Source organism: Chiloscyllium punctatum, chromosome 18 (genome assembly GCF_047496795.1).
Source record: "Chiloscyllium punctatum isolate Juve2018m chromosome 18, sChiPun1.3, whole genome shotgun sequence".
NCBI classification, from domain to species: Eukaryota; Metazoa; Chordata; class Chondrichthyes; order Orectolobiformes; family Hemiscylliidae; genus Chiloscyllium; species Chiloscyllium punctatum.
In genome coordinates, this window is record NC_092756.1 from 79,380,699 (window position 1) to 79,399,401 (window position 18,703).

Below are 18,703 nucleotides of genomic sequence, written 5' to 3' on the forward strand. Positions count from 1 at the left end.
TGGCAGAGTGGTTCGCACTGTTACCTCACAACACCAGGGACTCAGGTTTGATTCCACCCTCAGGCAACCGTGTGTGGAGTTTGCACATTTTCCCCATGTGTGTGGGTTTCCCCTGGGTGCTCCAATTTCCTCCCACAGTCCAAAGATGTGCAGGTTAGGTGGACTGGTTACGCTAAATTGCCCATAGTGTCCAGAGGTGTGCAGGCTAAGTGGATTAGCCATAGGAAATGCAGGGTTATAGGGTTGAGGGCACAGGAGCAGTGGATGGGATGCTCTTCAGAGGGTCAGTGTGTGGACTTTATGGACTCAATGGTTGGCTTCCATACAGTAGAGATTCTTAAAAAAAAAGGACATTGAAAGCAGATAGGCATTCAATTAGGGTTACCTCTTTGGGGAATCCCCAGGATCAGCTAGGAGTAATGTTCTCCATGGAACTCTAATCTAACACTATAAAAGCACTCCTGCAAAAAGTGCCACTTTTTTGAAATACTGAGGGCACACAAAGTTCTTGGAACATTATACCTCAATGGAGCAGTTTCTGGCTGCACTTGGACAAACAAAACTGTTGACATTAAGGGGTACTGACAAGCATCATTAAAAGCAATGAAACAGTGGTGAGATAAAAGGAGTCCTTGCTTACTTAGTAAGGAAAGCATGGAGGATGGGAATCACAGAGCGTGGAAAGTAGCTTTTCTGAATCACGTGTTTGAGAACTGTCAAAGGTCCAATTAGATTACCAACCGTTTTAATCTTCTCTTCACTCTGAAAAATACAAAATTAAAATATTACAAAATATACAGCTACTAAAAAGACTTTCATTATATTATACAGCACTGGAGGCCATCTGGACAATTATGCTCTCTCACCATAATTGATAGGCAGAGAGAATATGGACAGAATCTTGAAAGAAGAAAGTTGGTGCCTGCATGTCTGCAATTGTACTGATCTGTCTTGACCAGGCCTCCCTGGCAGATTGCTAAAGTGATTAAGTCATCAACAAAATCAAGATTCTAAACCTATATGCAAGTACATGTAGTCGTCACATAAATCAAATTTTTTACTTGGCTTTTTTCTGCAAGATGCTGCTTGACCGGCTGAGTTTCTCCAGTACTTCATTTTAATTTCAGTGTAAACATCACCTCAGCTTTGGGGCTGAGGACCTGCACATGGGCACAGGTACCTAATCCACCTGTTCTACATAGTCAACAGAATGCTACCTAGAAGAAAGCACTTAAGTAACAAGGAAGGAAAGATAGTTAGATACGGAGATACACAAGAGGAATAATGAGCAACTACATTTAATAAGCACCAAATTAATCACAGTTCTTGTTCTGCTTGTATACATTTTCACCGTAATTCTTGGGCCACATGTTTAATATGGGAGATGAGGAACTATAATATTTAGAGTGAAACTTCATATAGCCTCTGCATTTTCTATCCTATAATTACTAATCTCAGCAACCCAATACAAATGTCATCTAGACCTGGTGGATTTCCTACTTTTGAGTATTTGTCTATTTTGAATCAACACCTTCATGTGTAGATTTATTCTATCAAATGGTTTAATGCTTCCTCATTTACTGCTGTTAACTCTTATCTCACTGCAGAACCAACATGGTATTAGAAAAAAAAAATCTCAGCTGTACCTTCTGCATACACACAATTTACTTATTTTGTCCTTATTTAATTCCACCCTTTGACAATCCTTTTACTAATTATGTTTATATAAGCCTTGGGTTACTTTTTGTGTTAGCCACAAATCAATTCTCATCCTCTTTTCATCCCTCTTATTCCCTTTTAATTATCTCAAAAGGTTCTGCATTCAGCTTGGTTCTCTATTGTATTGTTGTGACCTCAGCTGATAGCAATTCTGGATAAGTCAGACCGTAGAATTAAAGCTGGGTGAACTGATCATAAGTTTTTTTTGCCATTTGCTCACTGTGGGGGTCAGTCACTGGCAGCCTCATATGAATATGTTTAATGCACTTACAGCAAAAGAACAAGTTTAAAGGAAAAAAATAAACTGAAAACCATACCTTTGAAGAGAATTGTAAGTTATTAGATACTGCTGAAAGGAGGATTCAAACCATTTCCCCAGCAGTATCCTTGACAGACACTAAACCCTGGAGAAATATCATTCCTATCTTCACTCATTTTTTACTCAATTGTCAAGGTTCTCAACCTTTTGGCAAATTAATAAATGTTTGCTGACTTTCTTTGGTTAATCCAGGTCTTTAATGAAAATTTCTAATGTCCCTCACCTTTTTTCCATTAACTTGCCTACCAAATTTGTTACTTCAACAGGGCTGAAATTAGCGAGTTTTGAGCAGATTTATAGCGCAGGTTGAGGTTCTGGATGTACATTTGCTCGCTGAGCTGGAAGGTTCTTTTTCAAACGTTTCGTCACCATAATAGCTAACATCAGTGAGCCTCCGGTGAAGCACTGGTGTTATGACCCGCTTTCTATTTATCAGTGTAGGTTTCCTTGGGTTGATGGTATAATTTCCTATGGTGATGTCATTTCCTGTGCTTTTTCTCAGCCTCTAACCACATGCATAGTGCCAGAAGACTTAACCTCATATTGTTGTTTAAGGGAAAGGGTTAGACCGAGTAATTACAGCACTATTGGAGTAACAAAGTTGGCTGGCAAAGTAATGGAAAAAAGGTGAGGGACATTAGCAATTTTCATTAAGAACGACATGGATTAACCGAAGAAAGTCAACAAACATTTTATTTTTTATGGGAAGATCATACCCGATTAGTGTCTCAAATAGTGGTTCATGTTTGGAGGTCCTTAAAATTTTGGTTTTGAGAGTGCCAGAACACCTCAATAAATGGCAGTTTATAAGGTGACCAATGTTTATTTAACAAAGTTGGAAAAGAACAAGCTATTAAATAGTAGGTGGGCTCCCTTAGACAAAGAGCCGGAGGAATGTATTGCTTACAACATGAGCAGTTTGGGAGATGCTTTTCATTTTCGGATTTAGAACTAAATTGGTTTAAAAGGCTTCAAGAAAGGGTGAATGATTGTAGATTGTATTAAGCTAATGAGATCAAAGAAGAAATTGTAACTGAGGAATAATAAACTTAAAAGGTGAGTGTGAGGATATACCAGAGCACGTTACAGCAGAGTTAGCAGCAGTTTGGATCTCCTGGTTTGCAGCTCAGTAAGGGTAAAGAGTCATAGAGGTCTAAAGCATAGAAAAATGCTCTTCAGCCCATCATGTTTGCACCAGTCAAATACAAGCACCCAACTATTCTAATCCCATTTTCTAGCTCTTGGCCAATAGCCATGACAGATAGGCCTGATTTGTAAACACAAAAAAAATTACAGTCATTAGTGGAATGCAGGTGAGGTTTAATTTGAATTTAAATTTTGAGAAGAAATAAACTGGAAGATTGCCTGGTTTAAAACTAAACAGTCGAATCTACAATGGCATAATTAAAACATTTTGAGGATGATACAAAAGTTGCTTATGTACTTGATATAGTGATAAACATTTTTAGAGCAATTTCAATGGAATGGTCAGCTGCATAGAAAAGGAACAAAATAACAAAGTAACAATACAGGGAGATAAGGTGTTAAAGGACAAACAATGAGGGTACATTCAGTAAATGGCTTAAGTGTAATGGGGGATAACAGCCTTGGAGTGCTGGTTCATAGATTTCTGAAGGTAGCAGGCAGACAAGTTGGTTTCACGAGGCACGCAGGTTACTTTCCTTCTTCAGCTGAGAAAGGAGCAAAGAGATCATACAAGAACTGGATAAACCACCAATTAGGACACAGGTGAAGAACTGCATACAATTGTCGTCACCACAACACAGGAAGAATGAGATCACACCAGACAGGGAGAGAACAGGTTTGTGAAGATACTGCAAGGACTGGAGAATTTTAGCTTTAAGGAACGATTGGATAGTTTGGGTTTGTTTTCTCTGGAAAGATGCCAAGAAAAGACTGAATCAAGGTAATTCTATTTGGTCTAGTGATTGGAGCAAAAGATTCCATTAAACAATTTTGAAGATGAGCAGGGAAATTATTCCCAATAATATAGTTTGGAATTATTATGTGGCAATTTGCTGGTGCAAGGCTGGCTCATGTGTTTAATAAATGAGTACACTTCTAAAGTAATTTCAGCTGCCCAGAAGTCACAAAAAGAACCATATAAATGCAGATACAAAATTATGGGCCTAGATACTGTGAATAAGAAGGATTCAAGGGAAGCCAAGGAGAAATGTTTCCACCTGGAGGGTAATGGGTATCTGGACTTCACCTGACAAATGTGGAGGAGATAAAACGCTGACTGCCTTTAAAATTACTTGCATTCATGCTTGAATTGTTGCAAGTTAGAGTTAGGGACTAAATATCTGAAAAGTAGCATTGAGCAGTGCAGGATTTAGCACTTTTTCAGCTGGACTAAATGGCTGTGCATTTTCTGTTTCGCAGCAACTATACAGCTGAATCAAGTTTTCTTTCTCAAATTAATTTTAAACTATTCTAGTCTCTGGACAGCTTTGGATTTGGATGGATTTCCTCAGTACCATGGAAACACGTGTTTTGCACTAATCTCTTCCTCGAATGGCTTCCCACTGTTCAGCTTTTTAAAAAAAAATCACTGAATCCGTTGTTTGATTATCCATCGGCACCCACACTTACAGGGTTACAACGTTTCGATCTAATCTGCTCTAAGGATGGGTCACTCAACCGGAAACGTTAACTAATTTCTCTTCACAGATGTTTCCAGACATGTTGAGTGTTTCCAGCAGTTTCTGTTTTGGTTTTGATCTGATGATTTGTTGGTTTTGGGAAATACAGCCTTCTCCATAATGCATCTGCTGTTTAACAGTATATATAGTCCCACACTTACTATATCAGATTGTCAGCCCATGAAGCTACAACACAAATTATATGCCCACTAAAAATAGAAATAAGTGACCCTAGAAGTCCTGCCTGCTTTCCATTTTTTGATTCCAACCCTTCTGTATAAGAACCATTTTTAAACTCAGATGTCATTGCAAATTTTCACCTTTAACTTCTCGGCACAATTTGATGGTATACCATTGAACTGCGCTGAACTCCTTTTTGTTTCTTTGGTTCAACTAAATAAATTAGGTCTTTGATTCATCACCCATAAAGATGCTGTTAAATGTGAGGATGCAGAAAAGATTTACAAGGATGTTGCTGGGTCTGGAGGGTTTGAGCAAAAGGGAGAGGCTGAATAGGCTGTTGTCTCTGGAGCATTGGAGGCTGAGGGATAACCTTATAGTTGTTTATAAAATCATGGAGTGCCTGGATAGGGTGAACAGCCATGGTCTTTTTCCTGGCATAGGAGTGCCCAAAACTAGAGGGCATAGATTTAAGGTGAGAGGAGAAGATTTAAAAGGGACCTAAGGGACAACATTTTCACGCAGAGGGTGGGGCGTGTATGGAATGAGCTGCTAGAGGAAGTGGAGGAGACTGGCACAATTACATTTAAAAGGCACCTGGATGTCTATACAAATAAGAAAGGTTTAGAGGGAAACGGGCCAAATGCTGGTAAATGGGACTAGGTCAGATTAGGATGTCTACTCTGCGCAGATGATTTGGACTCAAGGGCCTATTTCCAAACTGTGTGACTCTGTAATATAGTATTGATCAAATAAATTACAACACTGAGACAGTCATCCTTTCTCTCCTTCACTACCTTTCCTGAACACATTAGAGCCAGGAATATTTGGTGCCCATTCTTGCCCTGTTTTTACAAGGTTTAGCCGCAAGTGTCACTCTGGGACCGATTCACAAAAATCAAGGCTGATACTCCTGTGCAGTTTTCAGGAGTGCCAAAGGTGCTGTCTTTCCCGTGAGAAGCTAAAGAGGCCCAATCAATCCACTTTCCCCAACCAATTTTCATTCTACAATCAGCATTACAAGAACCAGTTTTCTGCTAACATTCACACTACTGATTGAAGGAGTTTGTGGAGCACAAATTTGCTGACATTTCTCCGATAGCAGCATTTAGACTTCGAAAATCCATTCCATTGACCGTAAAGATGGTTGTGAAAAGCACTTTACAAATTTAAATATATTTTTAGAAATATTCAAGCCAGATCTGTTATTTCTACAATATTATAGTCTTATGCTGTGACTGGAGCTTGAAACTCAGCAACCTCGCTACATTAACGTGTATTCAGAATTCATCTTTGACTTGCTCACATTTGTCCTCAAATCAAATCCTTCTAGCCTTTGAACCAGCCTTTACTCTTGAGCGGTTTGTCTCTGCCCATGCTCTGTGAACTTCAATTCTCCCTATGTTACACAGTATTCTATCGCCCATCCTTCTGCGAGTTTAGTTTAAAGCCTTCCCCACAGAACTAGCCAATTTTCACATTGATCCTAGCTCTGTGTTACAGCAGCCACAATAAAAAGATTCCTCTTGCCTCAGGGAGATGAGACCCCCCCCCCCACAAGTCTGGCAGCACATATGGACGTGGACGTTAACATTGAGTCCGATATGACTCTTCAGAACTGATGTTGCCAGATCTGAGTTTTGCCAGCACTTACTTTTATTTTAGGGTAGCTGGATACCTCCCGTTTGGAAGTATCGCATTTTAAATCAACTAATATTCAGCAGTTCTCTTTGTTCTAAAGATGCCTAAGCTATTGCTTTTTGGGTGCAGATGGTGGAAATTCAGGGCCACACTAAAATCCACATTCTATTAATGTTCATACAATTTACATTACTGATATTCCTCAAATCAAAATGGCATGCATGGGTTTAAGAGCTGACCACAAGTTGCACGTTTTGCTCCACACATCAGAACAGCTCTTACCTTCAGAAGTCCCATATACACCAAGAGAGAAGTAATGAACATATCTAACTCAAATCCAGTAGTCTTGAATGCTTTCTGCAACAGTTCATCTATTAAAGAGAGGGGAGGAACGAGGGTGGAGAAGAGAGTAAAAAAATACACTTACATGCGATGAAAAACAACAAAAGAGTGATATTTATTTATAGAGAATCGGAGAATGGAGGAGTACAGGAGACCTTTCAATCCACTGACCCTGCACCACAACTTTGAAAGAGGCATTTGTTCAATCACCCTGTTCTTTCCCCACAGAACTCCTAGTATTCCTTTCAGCAGTATTCATCCAATCCTCTTTCTAAAGTTTACTTCTGAATTTTTTCCACCATGCTCTCATATGGTATTGTGTTCTATAAACAGTCCAAAGCAGAACTGCAGTGTGACTTGTATCAAGAAATTGATACACATATGCCTCAAATCTGGCACACCCAGAACCAAGGCATTGCTGGATTTCTGGTCATGTGGTTTAAGCAATGGGCAATTCATGTCAAGTCAGGTGGGCTGACGTCAAGTGCAGGATAGACCAGTGCACAAAGCTGGTCAGTACACAATGTCTGAAGCCACACTGTCCAATACAGTGCCTCGCCTAATTATCCTGACAAGTCTTGGTAAAAATTTAATCAATTGGAATCGATGCTTGGAATATTACACAAGTGCCTGGTTTTTGAATAGCCGGATTTATGGTATTGGATCCTTGGAGCAAATAAATCAGGTAAAAATGTACAAATGGATCACAGCCACGTAGTAGCAACATTAGACAAACAAACTGAGCAGGTAATGAGAAAGCAGTGGACAGAATATTAAAGGAAGGACAATACAAAAATTACAAACCAATACACCAATCCTGTAGAACAGGCACAGAAAGGCTAATAAATCTTATCCTGCTTAGTCTGTTCTTCAAACTCAAAGAATTAGACAGATGAAGCCACAGACTTCACTAATGCTGAGCTGACAACATTGCACTAACAGGAGATGCATGTCTTCTCACTAGTAATGTGATGCCAAGAGGTATGACAACACAACACTGGTTTACTTTTGCACATAGTGGATGCTAATCCAACTTAATAGAGAGTCAGATGTACAGCATGGAAACAGACCCTTCTGTCCAACTACAGTCCCAGGTCACATTCATTATGGAAGGTGGCATCATCAGAAAACCCAAATGCCACTAACTAAACTTGAAAATCCAAAGGCAAGAATGAATGATATTAAAATACAAATTTATAATCACACACCATAACATCATATTAGTCTTATCATATTTGTTTGTGACCAATCACATTCCTGTAGACACTGCAATGAAACCATTACCACCCAATGATCATTAGTTGTTTTCAGAATGATCTTCTATTAAGGCTCGGGAGCAGGTTGTTTTCTGCTGATCTCAAAATGTTCAACTCTAATCATAGCTTCTTTTGATTGTCCGATAGCACACATTTGATTAGATACCAAGCTCCTAATTGAAACTTATTACAAGGAAAAATATGGATGATACTGGATAGAAGTTGCATCTGATCAATTAGATAAATCAAGGTGCTGCATTTTGGTAAGGCAAATCAGAACAAGAGTTATACACTTAATGGTAAGGTCCTGGGATGTGTTGCTGAACAAACAGACCTTGGGGTGAAGGTTCTGCGTTCCTTGAAAGTGGAGTCACAGGTAGACAGTACAGTGAAGGCGTAGTTTGGTATGCTTGCCTTTATTGTTCAGCGCACTGAGTATAGGAGTTGGGAGGACATGTTGCTGCAGTACAGAATATTGTTTCGGCCATTTTTGGCATACTGCATTCAATTCTGGTCTCTCTGCTATAGGAAAGATGTTGTTCAACTTCAATGGGTTCAGAAAAGAGAGCTACACACCACCCTCTACATATTCCATGTTTGTGGCATTGGCTTAGTTTCTTATATGCCTGAATGCCAACACAAACTCTACAATGGAACTGTACATACCAAAGTGAATACTATATCTGCATTTCAGGCTGAACTCAGTAAAACTGCATACAATAACAATTCCAAGCGTTTCTGACTTGCATCAGTTGGATTACTTTTCTTAATGCTGGTTCCCTATTCCCAGTAAACATCTCAAAAGTCACATACCAAGTCCATTCGAGTCCTAGATTTAACATACAATGCAAAGAATGGACTCCATTTCCAGCTGAACTGGGACAGAAATAAGGTTATTCGACTCCCCGACAAAAACAATGACCTATGATATTCTAAAAACAATTCAGATTAAACAAGATAGCTACTCCACCTGCAGTCTCGAATACTGCTGCTTTGGTTTCCTGGTCTTCCTTATAGACTGCAGCCACCTTCAGAAACGTTTGGACAACCTTTTCCGCGTTTGACAGATCAGTCTGAGGAAAATTAATTTAGATTAAATTTAATTAATTCAGTCAATCCTATTCACTTGGAACACATTCACCACCTTCCCCAAAAGGAGAAACCCGAACTTGGATATGGTTTAACAGATATTTCTCCAGTTGTTTCGGTCATTCCTTGTGAATGGGACTAGAATACGAGAACCAACAGGCTAATCCATCATACTCAACAATTAGCCTCCAAGTCTTCCCCATCTACACCTCACAGATTCGAAGAGTGTGGAGCCGGTCAGGCAGCATCCGGAGGAGGAGAGTTGACATTTTGAGCATAAGCTCTTCACCTCACAGATGTTAAGAACAATTTCAGACCCTTAACACCAATCCAGATGTAATTAGCTGGCTCAGTACAGACAAAAGTTTGAAGCAGGCATGAAACTGGGAGGTGCTGCATTTACTCAAGCTTCAGAACATTACCTCTGTTTCTGATAACCAAATCTGGAAAGTAGTTAAATTCTAGAGTGTTGGAGAATTAATACAAGCTTTAGCTGCCTACAACATTACAAACTCATTACTGCACGGATGCAGAGGTCATCTTGGAGAATTAACACCACATCATTCAGTTGGGACAGACAGTCACATTGACTAGAGTATTCTTTGGTCTATGTGGTGTTAATTGATCTTAATTGATCCTTGGCAGCACAAGCTAGGGAAGAGGGAAATTAAGCAGCATTCAACTTCCTTCCAGTGTTAACTGGAGGAAAGGAGACATCACATGAGAAAAGAATGAAGCCTGTGTCAAGTCATGTGGTCCTTTGTGAACCAAGTTTGGCAGCTCACCAACTGGCTTCATATGAAGGATGTTCCTTTCAGTGAGGCAACATGCTGACTACACCTGTGGAAGGAGCAGCCCTTTGGTCTTGGTGGGGGCACAAGAGAAATCAGTGCCACAGAAAATTGAATTGAAAATGCATGCTGTTATGTCAGTACCTGCTGCAGTAACAGAAGTGACCGTTTAGATCCCATTTTAACAAGTTTGTCTGGAGATGGAAAAGACAAGAAATTGGCGGCTTCTGATGTCGGGGTAATTGGGATGGTTTTCTAGAAAAATGAAAGGCAGTTAGTGAGAAGTATGGAACACAACCGGAGGACAGAGTACGTTTAAGATGATGGGCTCCTTTCCCAGCAATGGTAAATGTTTTAAAAACAGATCACTACAGGTTAAAAGAGTTCCCCCTATCCTAAACTTCATCAACTGCTACATATCCATAACACTCAAACAGTATCCTATTCAGCCAACCTTGCGCTTGATGATCTACAAGGACTTCTCATCTTTCATCCTTCAAAATTAAAAATTCACAATCTCCAGTTTATATTCATTCATGCACCCACACTCGCTCCTAGAACTCACCACAGTCCTACAATTCTGCACTTCTCCAAGTCTTGTCTTTACTTCAGTATTAAATCTTGTGCCTTCAGTCACTTCGCTCCAATGCTTTAGAATTTCTCCCTAAACATTTCTGCTTCCTTTGCCATCTTTATCATGGTCTTTACAAGCCATCTCTAACTAAAATAAACACAAAGAACTGCAGATGCTGGAAATCAAACAAGTGTGCTGAAGAAACACAGCAGCATCTAAAGATAGAAAGAGTTAACATCAAGTGAGGGACTTTGCGCCAAAATTGATCAGAAATTCATCAGTTCTGGCAAAGGTCACCGGACTTGAAACATTAGCTGTTCTCTCGACAGATGTTTCCAGATCTGCTGGGTTTCTTCAGCACTGCTTTTGTCTTTAGCCAAACATTTAGTTAATCTCAATTTTTTTGGCTACTGCCTCATCCATAACTGACTCAATATTTAAGATTATAGTATTGTGCCTTTCTGGGGAGCAAGTGAAGATAACTTTTTTAAAAAACATCTAACAATGTCAGCATCAAACATTTCCAGACCAGATGCAGAAGTCGAAGAGTGCAGTTGCTCTTCAACAATGCACCTCAGATCCAGTATCAAAAGAACAATGGCTCATGTTACAGCATTCACATTTCCCATACCAGCCATCCTGTGATATCTCAGAGCATGTTCAATTAATGTTCAAGTAGGGTACAGCTCACAGGTATAGAGTCACGAGATATACAGCACAGAAACAGACCCTTCAGCCTAACTTGTCCATGCTGACTAGATATCCCAACCCAATCTTGTCCCACCTACCAGCACCTGAGTATTAAAATTCCCTTGAAACAAGAACAGGTGAAATAAAGACTTGCTCCACTGGTGGTGTGTGTGTGTTTTGATCTTAACATCTACTCCTTGCCTCAAACTACATGATTAATTGGATTGCAGGAGACCCAAGGCAGGAATCAAAACCTGTTTTATCCCCAATGCTAGGCGTTTTCTGCAACGGAATGGAAGCAAATGTCAACTGGCAGGTGCAGTGGAACAATAGGGTGCTGTACAAATTATCATACCATGCAATTAGAATTATTTGCACTATTATTTCACAATCACACTCAGCCAACATTGTGTTATTCCATCAGAGGATGCGTGATTTGTTTGCTGGGCCAGCATTTTTGACCATCCCCAGTTAGAGTCATAGAGATGTACAGCATATACACAGACCCTTCGGTCCAACCTGTCCACGCCGACCAGATATCCCAACCCAATCTAGTTCCACCTGCCAGCACCCGGCCAATATCCCTCCAAACCCTTCCTATTCATATACCCATCCAAATGCCTCTTAAATGTTGTAATTGTACCAGCCTCCACCACATCCTCTGGCAGCTCATCCCATACACGTACCACCCTCCACGTGAAAATGTTGCCCCTTAGGTCTCTTTTATATCTTTCCCCTCTCACCCTAAACCTATGCCCTCTAGTTCTGGACTCCCTGACCCCAGGGAAAAGACTTTGTCTATTGATCCTATCCATGGCCCTCAATTTTGTAAACCTCTATAAGGTCACCCCTCAGCCTCCGAAGCTCCAGGGAAAACAGCCCCAGCCTGTTCAGCCTCTCCCTGTAGCTCAAATCCTCCAACCCTCCAACATCCTTGTAAATCTTTTCTGAACCCTTTCAAGTTTCACAACATCTTTCAGATAGGAAGGAGACCAGAATTGCACGCAATATTCCAACAGTGGCCTAACCAATGTCCTGTACAGCCGCAGCATGACCTCCCAACTCCTGTACTCAATACTCTGACCAATAAAGGAAAGCATACCAAACGCCTTCTTCACTATCCTATCTACCTGCAACTCCACTTTCAAGGAGCTATGAACCTGCACTCCAAGGCCTCTTTGTTCAGCAACACTCCCTAGGACCTTACCATTAAGTGTATAAGTTCTGCTAAGATTTGCTTTTCCAAAATGCAGCACCTCACATTTATCTGAATTAAACGCCATCTGTCACTTCGCAGCCCATTGGCCCATCTGGTCCAGATCCTGTTGTAATCGGAGGTAACCCTCTTCACTGTCCACTACACCTCCAATTTTGGTGTCATCTACAAACTTACTAATTGTACCTCTTATGCTCGCATCCAAATCATTTATGTAAATGACAAGAAGTAGAGGACCAAGCACCGATCCTTCTGGCACTCCACTGGTCACAAGCCTCCAGTCTGAAAAACAACCCTCCACCACCACCCTCTGTCTTCTACCTTTGAACCAGTTCTGTATCCAAATGGCTAGTTCTCTCTGTATTCCATGAGATCAAACCTTGCTAATCAGTCTCCCATGGGGAACCTTGTCGAATGCCTTACTGAAGTCCATATAGATCACATCTACTGCTCTGTCCTCATCAATCTTCTTTGTTACTTCTTCAAAAACCTCAACCAAGTTTGTGAGACATGATTTCCCATGCACAAAGCCATGCTGACTATCCCTAAACATTCCTTGCCTTTCCAAATACATGTACTTCCTGTCCCTCAGGATTCCCTCCAACAACTTGCTCACCACTGAGGTCAGGCTCACCGGTCTATAGTTCCCTGGCTTGTCTTTACCGCCCTTCTTAAACAGTGGCACCACGTTTGCCAACCTCCAGTCTTCCAGCACCTCACCTGTGACCATCGATGATACAAATATCTCAGCAAGAGGCCCAGCAATCACTTCTCTAGCTTCCCAGAGTTCTCGGGCACACCTGATCAGGTCCTGGGGATTTATCCACTTTTAACCGTTTCAAGAAATCCAGCACTTCCTCCTCTGTAATATGGACATTTTGCAAGATGTCACTATCTATTTCCCTACAGTCTATATCTTCCATATCCTTTTCCACAGTAAATACTGATGCAAAATATTCATTTAGTATCTCTCCCATTTTCTGTGGCTCCACACAAAGGGCGCCTTACTGATCTTTGAGGGGCCCTATTCTCTCCCTAGTTACCCTTTTGTCCTTAATTTATTTGTAAAACCCCTTTGGATTCTCCTTAACTCTATTTGCCAAAGCTATCTCATGTCCCCGTTTTGCCCTCCTGATTTCCCTCTTAAGTATACTCCTACTTCCTTTATACTCTTCTAAGGATTCACTCGATCTATCCTGTCTATACCTGACATATGCTTCCTTCTTTTTCTTAACCAAACCCTCAATTTCTTTAGTCATCCAGCATTCCCTATACCTACCAGTCTTCCCTTTCACCCTGACAGGAAAATACTTTCTCTGGATTCTTGTTATCTCATTTCTGAAGGCTTCCCATTTTCCAGCCGTCCCTTTACCTGCGAACATCTGCCTCCAATCAGCTTTTGAAAGTTCTTGCCTAATACTGTCAAAATTGGTCTTTCTCCAATTTAGAACTTCAACTTTTAGATCTGGTCTACCCTTTTCCATCACTATTTTAAAACAAATACAATTATGGTTGCTGACCCCAAAGTGGCCACTGACACCTCAGTCACCTGCCCTGCCTTATTTCCTAAGAGTACGTCAAGTTTTGCACCTTCTCTAGTAGGTACATCCACATACTGAATCAGAAAATTCCTTCGAGAAGATGGTGGTGAGCTCCCTTCACGAACTGTTGCAGTCCGTTTGCTGTAAATAGATGCACAATACCATCAGGAAGAGCGTACTGGTGTTTTGATCCAGTGACGATGAAGGAACAGCGTTATATTTCCAAGTCAGGATAGTGAGTGGAAAAGGTGGAATCTTAAAAGCCTTGGTGAATTCCTACAGTGCATCTTGTAGACATTACACACTGCTGCCATTGCTCATTGATGGTATAGGGAGTGACTAATTGCGGATGTGGTACTATTCAAGCAGACTGTTTTGTCCTTAAACGACATCAAGCTTGAGTGCTGCTGGATCTGCACACATCCAGGTAAATGGATAGTATTCCATCACACTCCTGACCTATGCCTTGTAGTTGGTGGACTGATTTTGGGCAGTCATGAGGTGAATTACTTGCAAGATTCCTTGCCTCTAACCTGTTTTTGTACCCACACATGGTTCAATTCAGTTAATGATCAGTGGTAATCCCAGGATCTTGAAGTTTCAGTGATGGAAATGCAATTGAATATTCAGGAATAATGGTGAGACCCTCCCTCTCTTGTTGGAAATGTTCATTAACCGGCACTTGTGTGGTACAAATGTTACTTGCCACTTGTCAACCAAGGCCTGGATATTATTCAAGTCTTGCTGCAATTTGGCATGGACTACTTCATTATCGGAGGAAAGCTCAAGTATCTTGAGGGGTCAGCATGAAATAGATGTTTGGACAGGAAGAAAACACAAGACTAACTAAAAATGGTAGCATTGGGCTACATAAAAGGTTTAACTTCCTTCACTCTTGGTTATCTACTGGCATGTAGCCTATAAAGTTTGGGACAACTATGAAGAAACACCACAGTAAAAAAAGATATTCCAAAAGTAAACATGAGTTTTTGGAAAAAGCATTTCCCCCAAATTCTACCAAATCAAATGTCAATAATAGAATACAAATTCAGCAATAAGCCTTTTGTAAGAAGTTCAAATGAATTGAACATCTTTGTTTTTCTTGCCTCACAGTATTTTATCACTAATTGCTTCCATAATTTATTGACATCATTTCTAATTTTATGAAGCTCGATGGAATCCAAACTCTGATTTCCTTGAGACTTACCACGGGTGTGTCAACTATCAATTGATCAACTCGTGTTGTTTTCTCTTGCTCCTGTTCTTCTCCACCTCCATCATCTTCTGCTTCTTCGTCTTCATCTTCCTCCTCCTCCTCCAGGTCGTCATCGTCATCATCCTCCTCCTCCACCTCTTCATCCTCATCCCCATCACTTTCATCATCACTTAACAGTAAAACAAAATTAACATTTCTTGAAACAAAAACATTCTGCTTGAATAACTGAAAGGAATAAAATGAAAACAAAGCTCGTTTACGGGTATGGATGAACAGTGGTTGTGTTACTGGACTTGTAATTCAGACACCATAATTAATAACCTGGAGGCATTAATTAAGTAGCTGTTTTTGACTGGCATGGACACAATTGGTGATGGGCCTTTTTCACGGTCTGTAACAGTGAAGCCCAGCATGGCAGCTGGGAAATTTAAATTAACTAAATAAATCTGGCACAAAAAAATCTGTAATGGTAACTCAAATCTGGTTAACCAATAGCCTTTGGAGAAAGAAACCTGACATTCTCACTGAATCTGGTTTACATGTGATTCCAGATCCATAACCATGTTATGGACTTATAGTCCAGAAAGCTATGCAAGAATAAGATGGCTCCCACCACCTTGAAGATAAACAGCAATAGGCACAAAATGGCAATAACCTCACCTCATAAACATTTTTTTGTTTAAAAAGTAGTGAATTGGGTCATTCCTCCATTATTTTAACACACCAGTTTACCAAACCTGTTCTGCTCACCCCCACCTAATATTTATGATTTTCGTCATAGTTAAGTCAGCAACCCACTGGCCAAAGTGCCCAGCTATATTACAAAAAAAAAGGGACAGACCAGAGTAAAATGGTCACAAAGCAGTAGCTCATTTTTAACATTTCCAGACTGAGCCTCAGGACAGAATGAGGCTGAGTTGTATTATCCTGCAGTCAGGCAATTTGCCAGTGTTCACAGTGAGAATTTATGTATACTCACCAGAGATAGAACTTGCTATAAACACCAGTAAAACCTGTAATTCAGCCTTTAAGTTGGAGGTGGAAAATTGGATACAAAGATTCTTTAGCAGGCTGCAAGAGCTTGATGGGATAATGCCACATACTCATTTAAGGTTTATACTCAGTTGACAGGTAGATTGGCTGCTATAACCTTTTCGTCCAGGAGCCTGCAGTTTTTGCCCCCAAAGAACAACTTTGGACCAAATTGATAATTACATCATATTTACAGTCACACTATATTGTTGACAGCATACCGTACCCAATCTAATGATGTAGCACTTTATGAATTTATTATTAATACAGCAAACTGCAAAAGCAATTAATCTCATGTAACTAATATAATTTATTAATAAACTCAAATTAATTAACACATGGATGATGGTTGGACAAGCATTGCATTGCAACTGCTAAATGTGGGAAACTTATGGACCCAGAAGTGCTCAAAGGTAATCAACTGTAGTAAATTTCTAGAACAATAGCTCCTTTATTCAGGGTTATTGAATTGGAGGCTAAATTGAAGATATTCATACAGTCCTACAGCACAGAGACAATCCCTTTGACCCAACTGGTCCATGCCAACCAAAACGCCCATCATCTGTAACCCCATTTGACTTCCATTGACCCACATCCTTCTAATCTTTTCCTATCTGTGTCTTTGTCCAAATGCCTTTTAAATGTTATTAATGTACCTGCCTCAACCACTTTCGCTAGCAGCTCATGTGTACCACTATCTGTTCAAAACGTTGCCCCTCAGGTTCCCTTGTATTTTTTCCCTTTAACCTTAAACTGGTGTCCTCTAGTCTTCGATTCCCCAACTCTGGGGAAAAAAAAAAGATTCTGCGCATTCACCTTATCTATGCCTCTCATGATCTTATACATCTCTATAAAGATGCCCCCTCTCAGTCTCCTATGGTCTAAAATAAAAAGTCCTAGCTTGTCCAACCCCTCCTCATAACTCAAACCATTGAATTCAGGCAAATTCCTTGTAAATTCCTTCTGCATTCCTTCCATTTAATAACATCCTTCCTATAACAAGGTGACAAAAACTGAACGCAATAGTCCAAGTGTGGCTTCACCAATGTTCTGTAAAACAGCAACATAACTTCTCAACTTCTATACTCAATGCCCTGACTGATGAAGGGCAGTAAGGCCTTCTTCACTGCCCTGTCTACTTGTGATTCCACTTTCAGAGAACTGTAAACCTGAACTCCAAGATCCCTCTGTTCCACTACACTCCTCAAGGCCCTACCATTCACCATGAAACTCCTACCTTGATTTGACTTTCCAAAATGCAAGACCTCACACTTATCCACATTAAATTCCCATTTGTCATCTCTCGGCCCATTTCCACAACTGATTAAGATCCTACTGCAATTTCTGATAATCTTCCTCACTGTTACAATACTGCCTATTTTAGTGTAATCTGCAAACTTGCTAATCATGCTTTGTACATTCTCATCCAAATCACTGAAATAGATAATGAACAGAAATGGGCCCAGTACTGATCCCAGTGGCACTCTACTAGTCACAGGCCTTCACTCTGACAAGCATCCTTCGCTATTACCCGCTTCCTAATTGTGTATCCAATTTGCCAGCTCTCCCTGGATCCCATGAGATTTAAACTTTCCACAGCAGCCTATTATGTGGAACCTTATCAAAGGCCGCACTGAAATTCAACTTGACTACGTCTACCACCTTGCCCTCAACCACCTTCCTGGTCACTTCAAAGAACTCCAACAACTTTGAGGCATGATCCCCCTTCCACAAAGCCATGCTGACTATTCTCCTTCTTCATTCCGGATGAAGGGCTTTTGCCCGAAACGTCGATTGCGCTGCTCCTTGGATGCTGCTTCCAGCACAACTAACCCAGAATATTCTTAATCAAACCCTATCTTTCCAAATGCACATATACATTACCTCTCAAAATCTTCTGAAGTAACTTACCTACTAAAGATGTGAGGCTTACCGGTCTATAGTTCTCACACTTTGCTTTGCAGCCCCCCTTGAATAAGGACAACATTCCCCACCCTCCAGTTTTCTGGGACTTCACCCGTGGCTAACGGCAATGCAAAAATATCAGCCAGGATCGCCACAATTTCTTCTCTATCCTGTTGCAGTGTTCTGGATATATCTGCTCAGGACCAGGTGGTTATTCACCTTCATACATTATAATACGCCCAATACCTCCTCGACTGTGGTATGGACTATCCCCAAGATATCACCACTAACTTCCCCAAGTCTTCATGTCTTCCTCCATGGTAAACACAGGAGAAATATTCATTGAGGACCTCACCCATCCCCTTCAGTTCTACAGTTACATGTCCACTTTGGCCCCTAAGGGATCCTATTCTCTCTCTAGTTATTCTTTTTCCTTGAATATACTTAAATAACCTCACTGCATTCTCACAATCTTCTCAGCCAAGACACTCTCATGCCCCTTTTTCACCCTCATGATTTCCTTCTT

General features: G+C 40.5%; 1 protein-coding gene across 5 annotated transcripts in view; it reads right to left on the minus strand.

Annotated features, from left to right (window-relative positions):
- Nucleotides 1-18,703, minus strand: part of rangap1b (Ran GTPase activating protein 1b) — a 57,251-nt gene that overhangs the window by 1,437 nt on the left and 37,111 nt on the right. For 4 of the 5 annotated variants that reach the window (XM_072588536.1, XM_072588537.1, XM_072588539.1 and 1 more), the window contains 5 exons: nucleotides 15,232-15,409; nucleotides 10,148-10,258; nucleotides 9,094-9,196; nucleotides 6,808-6,896; nucleotides 641-762 (listed from right to left, as the gene is read on the minus strand). In XM_072588536.1, coding sequence (XP_072444637.1) covers nucleotides 641-762; nucleotides 6,808-6,896; nucleotides 9,094-9,196; nucleotides 10,148-10,258; nucleotides 15,232-15,409 — 603 coding nt within the window. The remainder of the gene's footprint in view (nucleotides 1-640; nucleotides 763-6,807; nucleotides 6,897-9,093; nucleotides 9,197-10,147; nucleotides 10,259-15,231; nucleotides 15,410-18,703) is intronic. The other variant, XM_072588540.1, reaches the window with a different exon arrangement.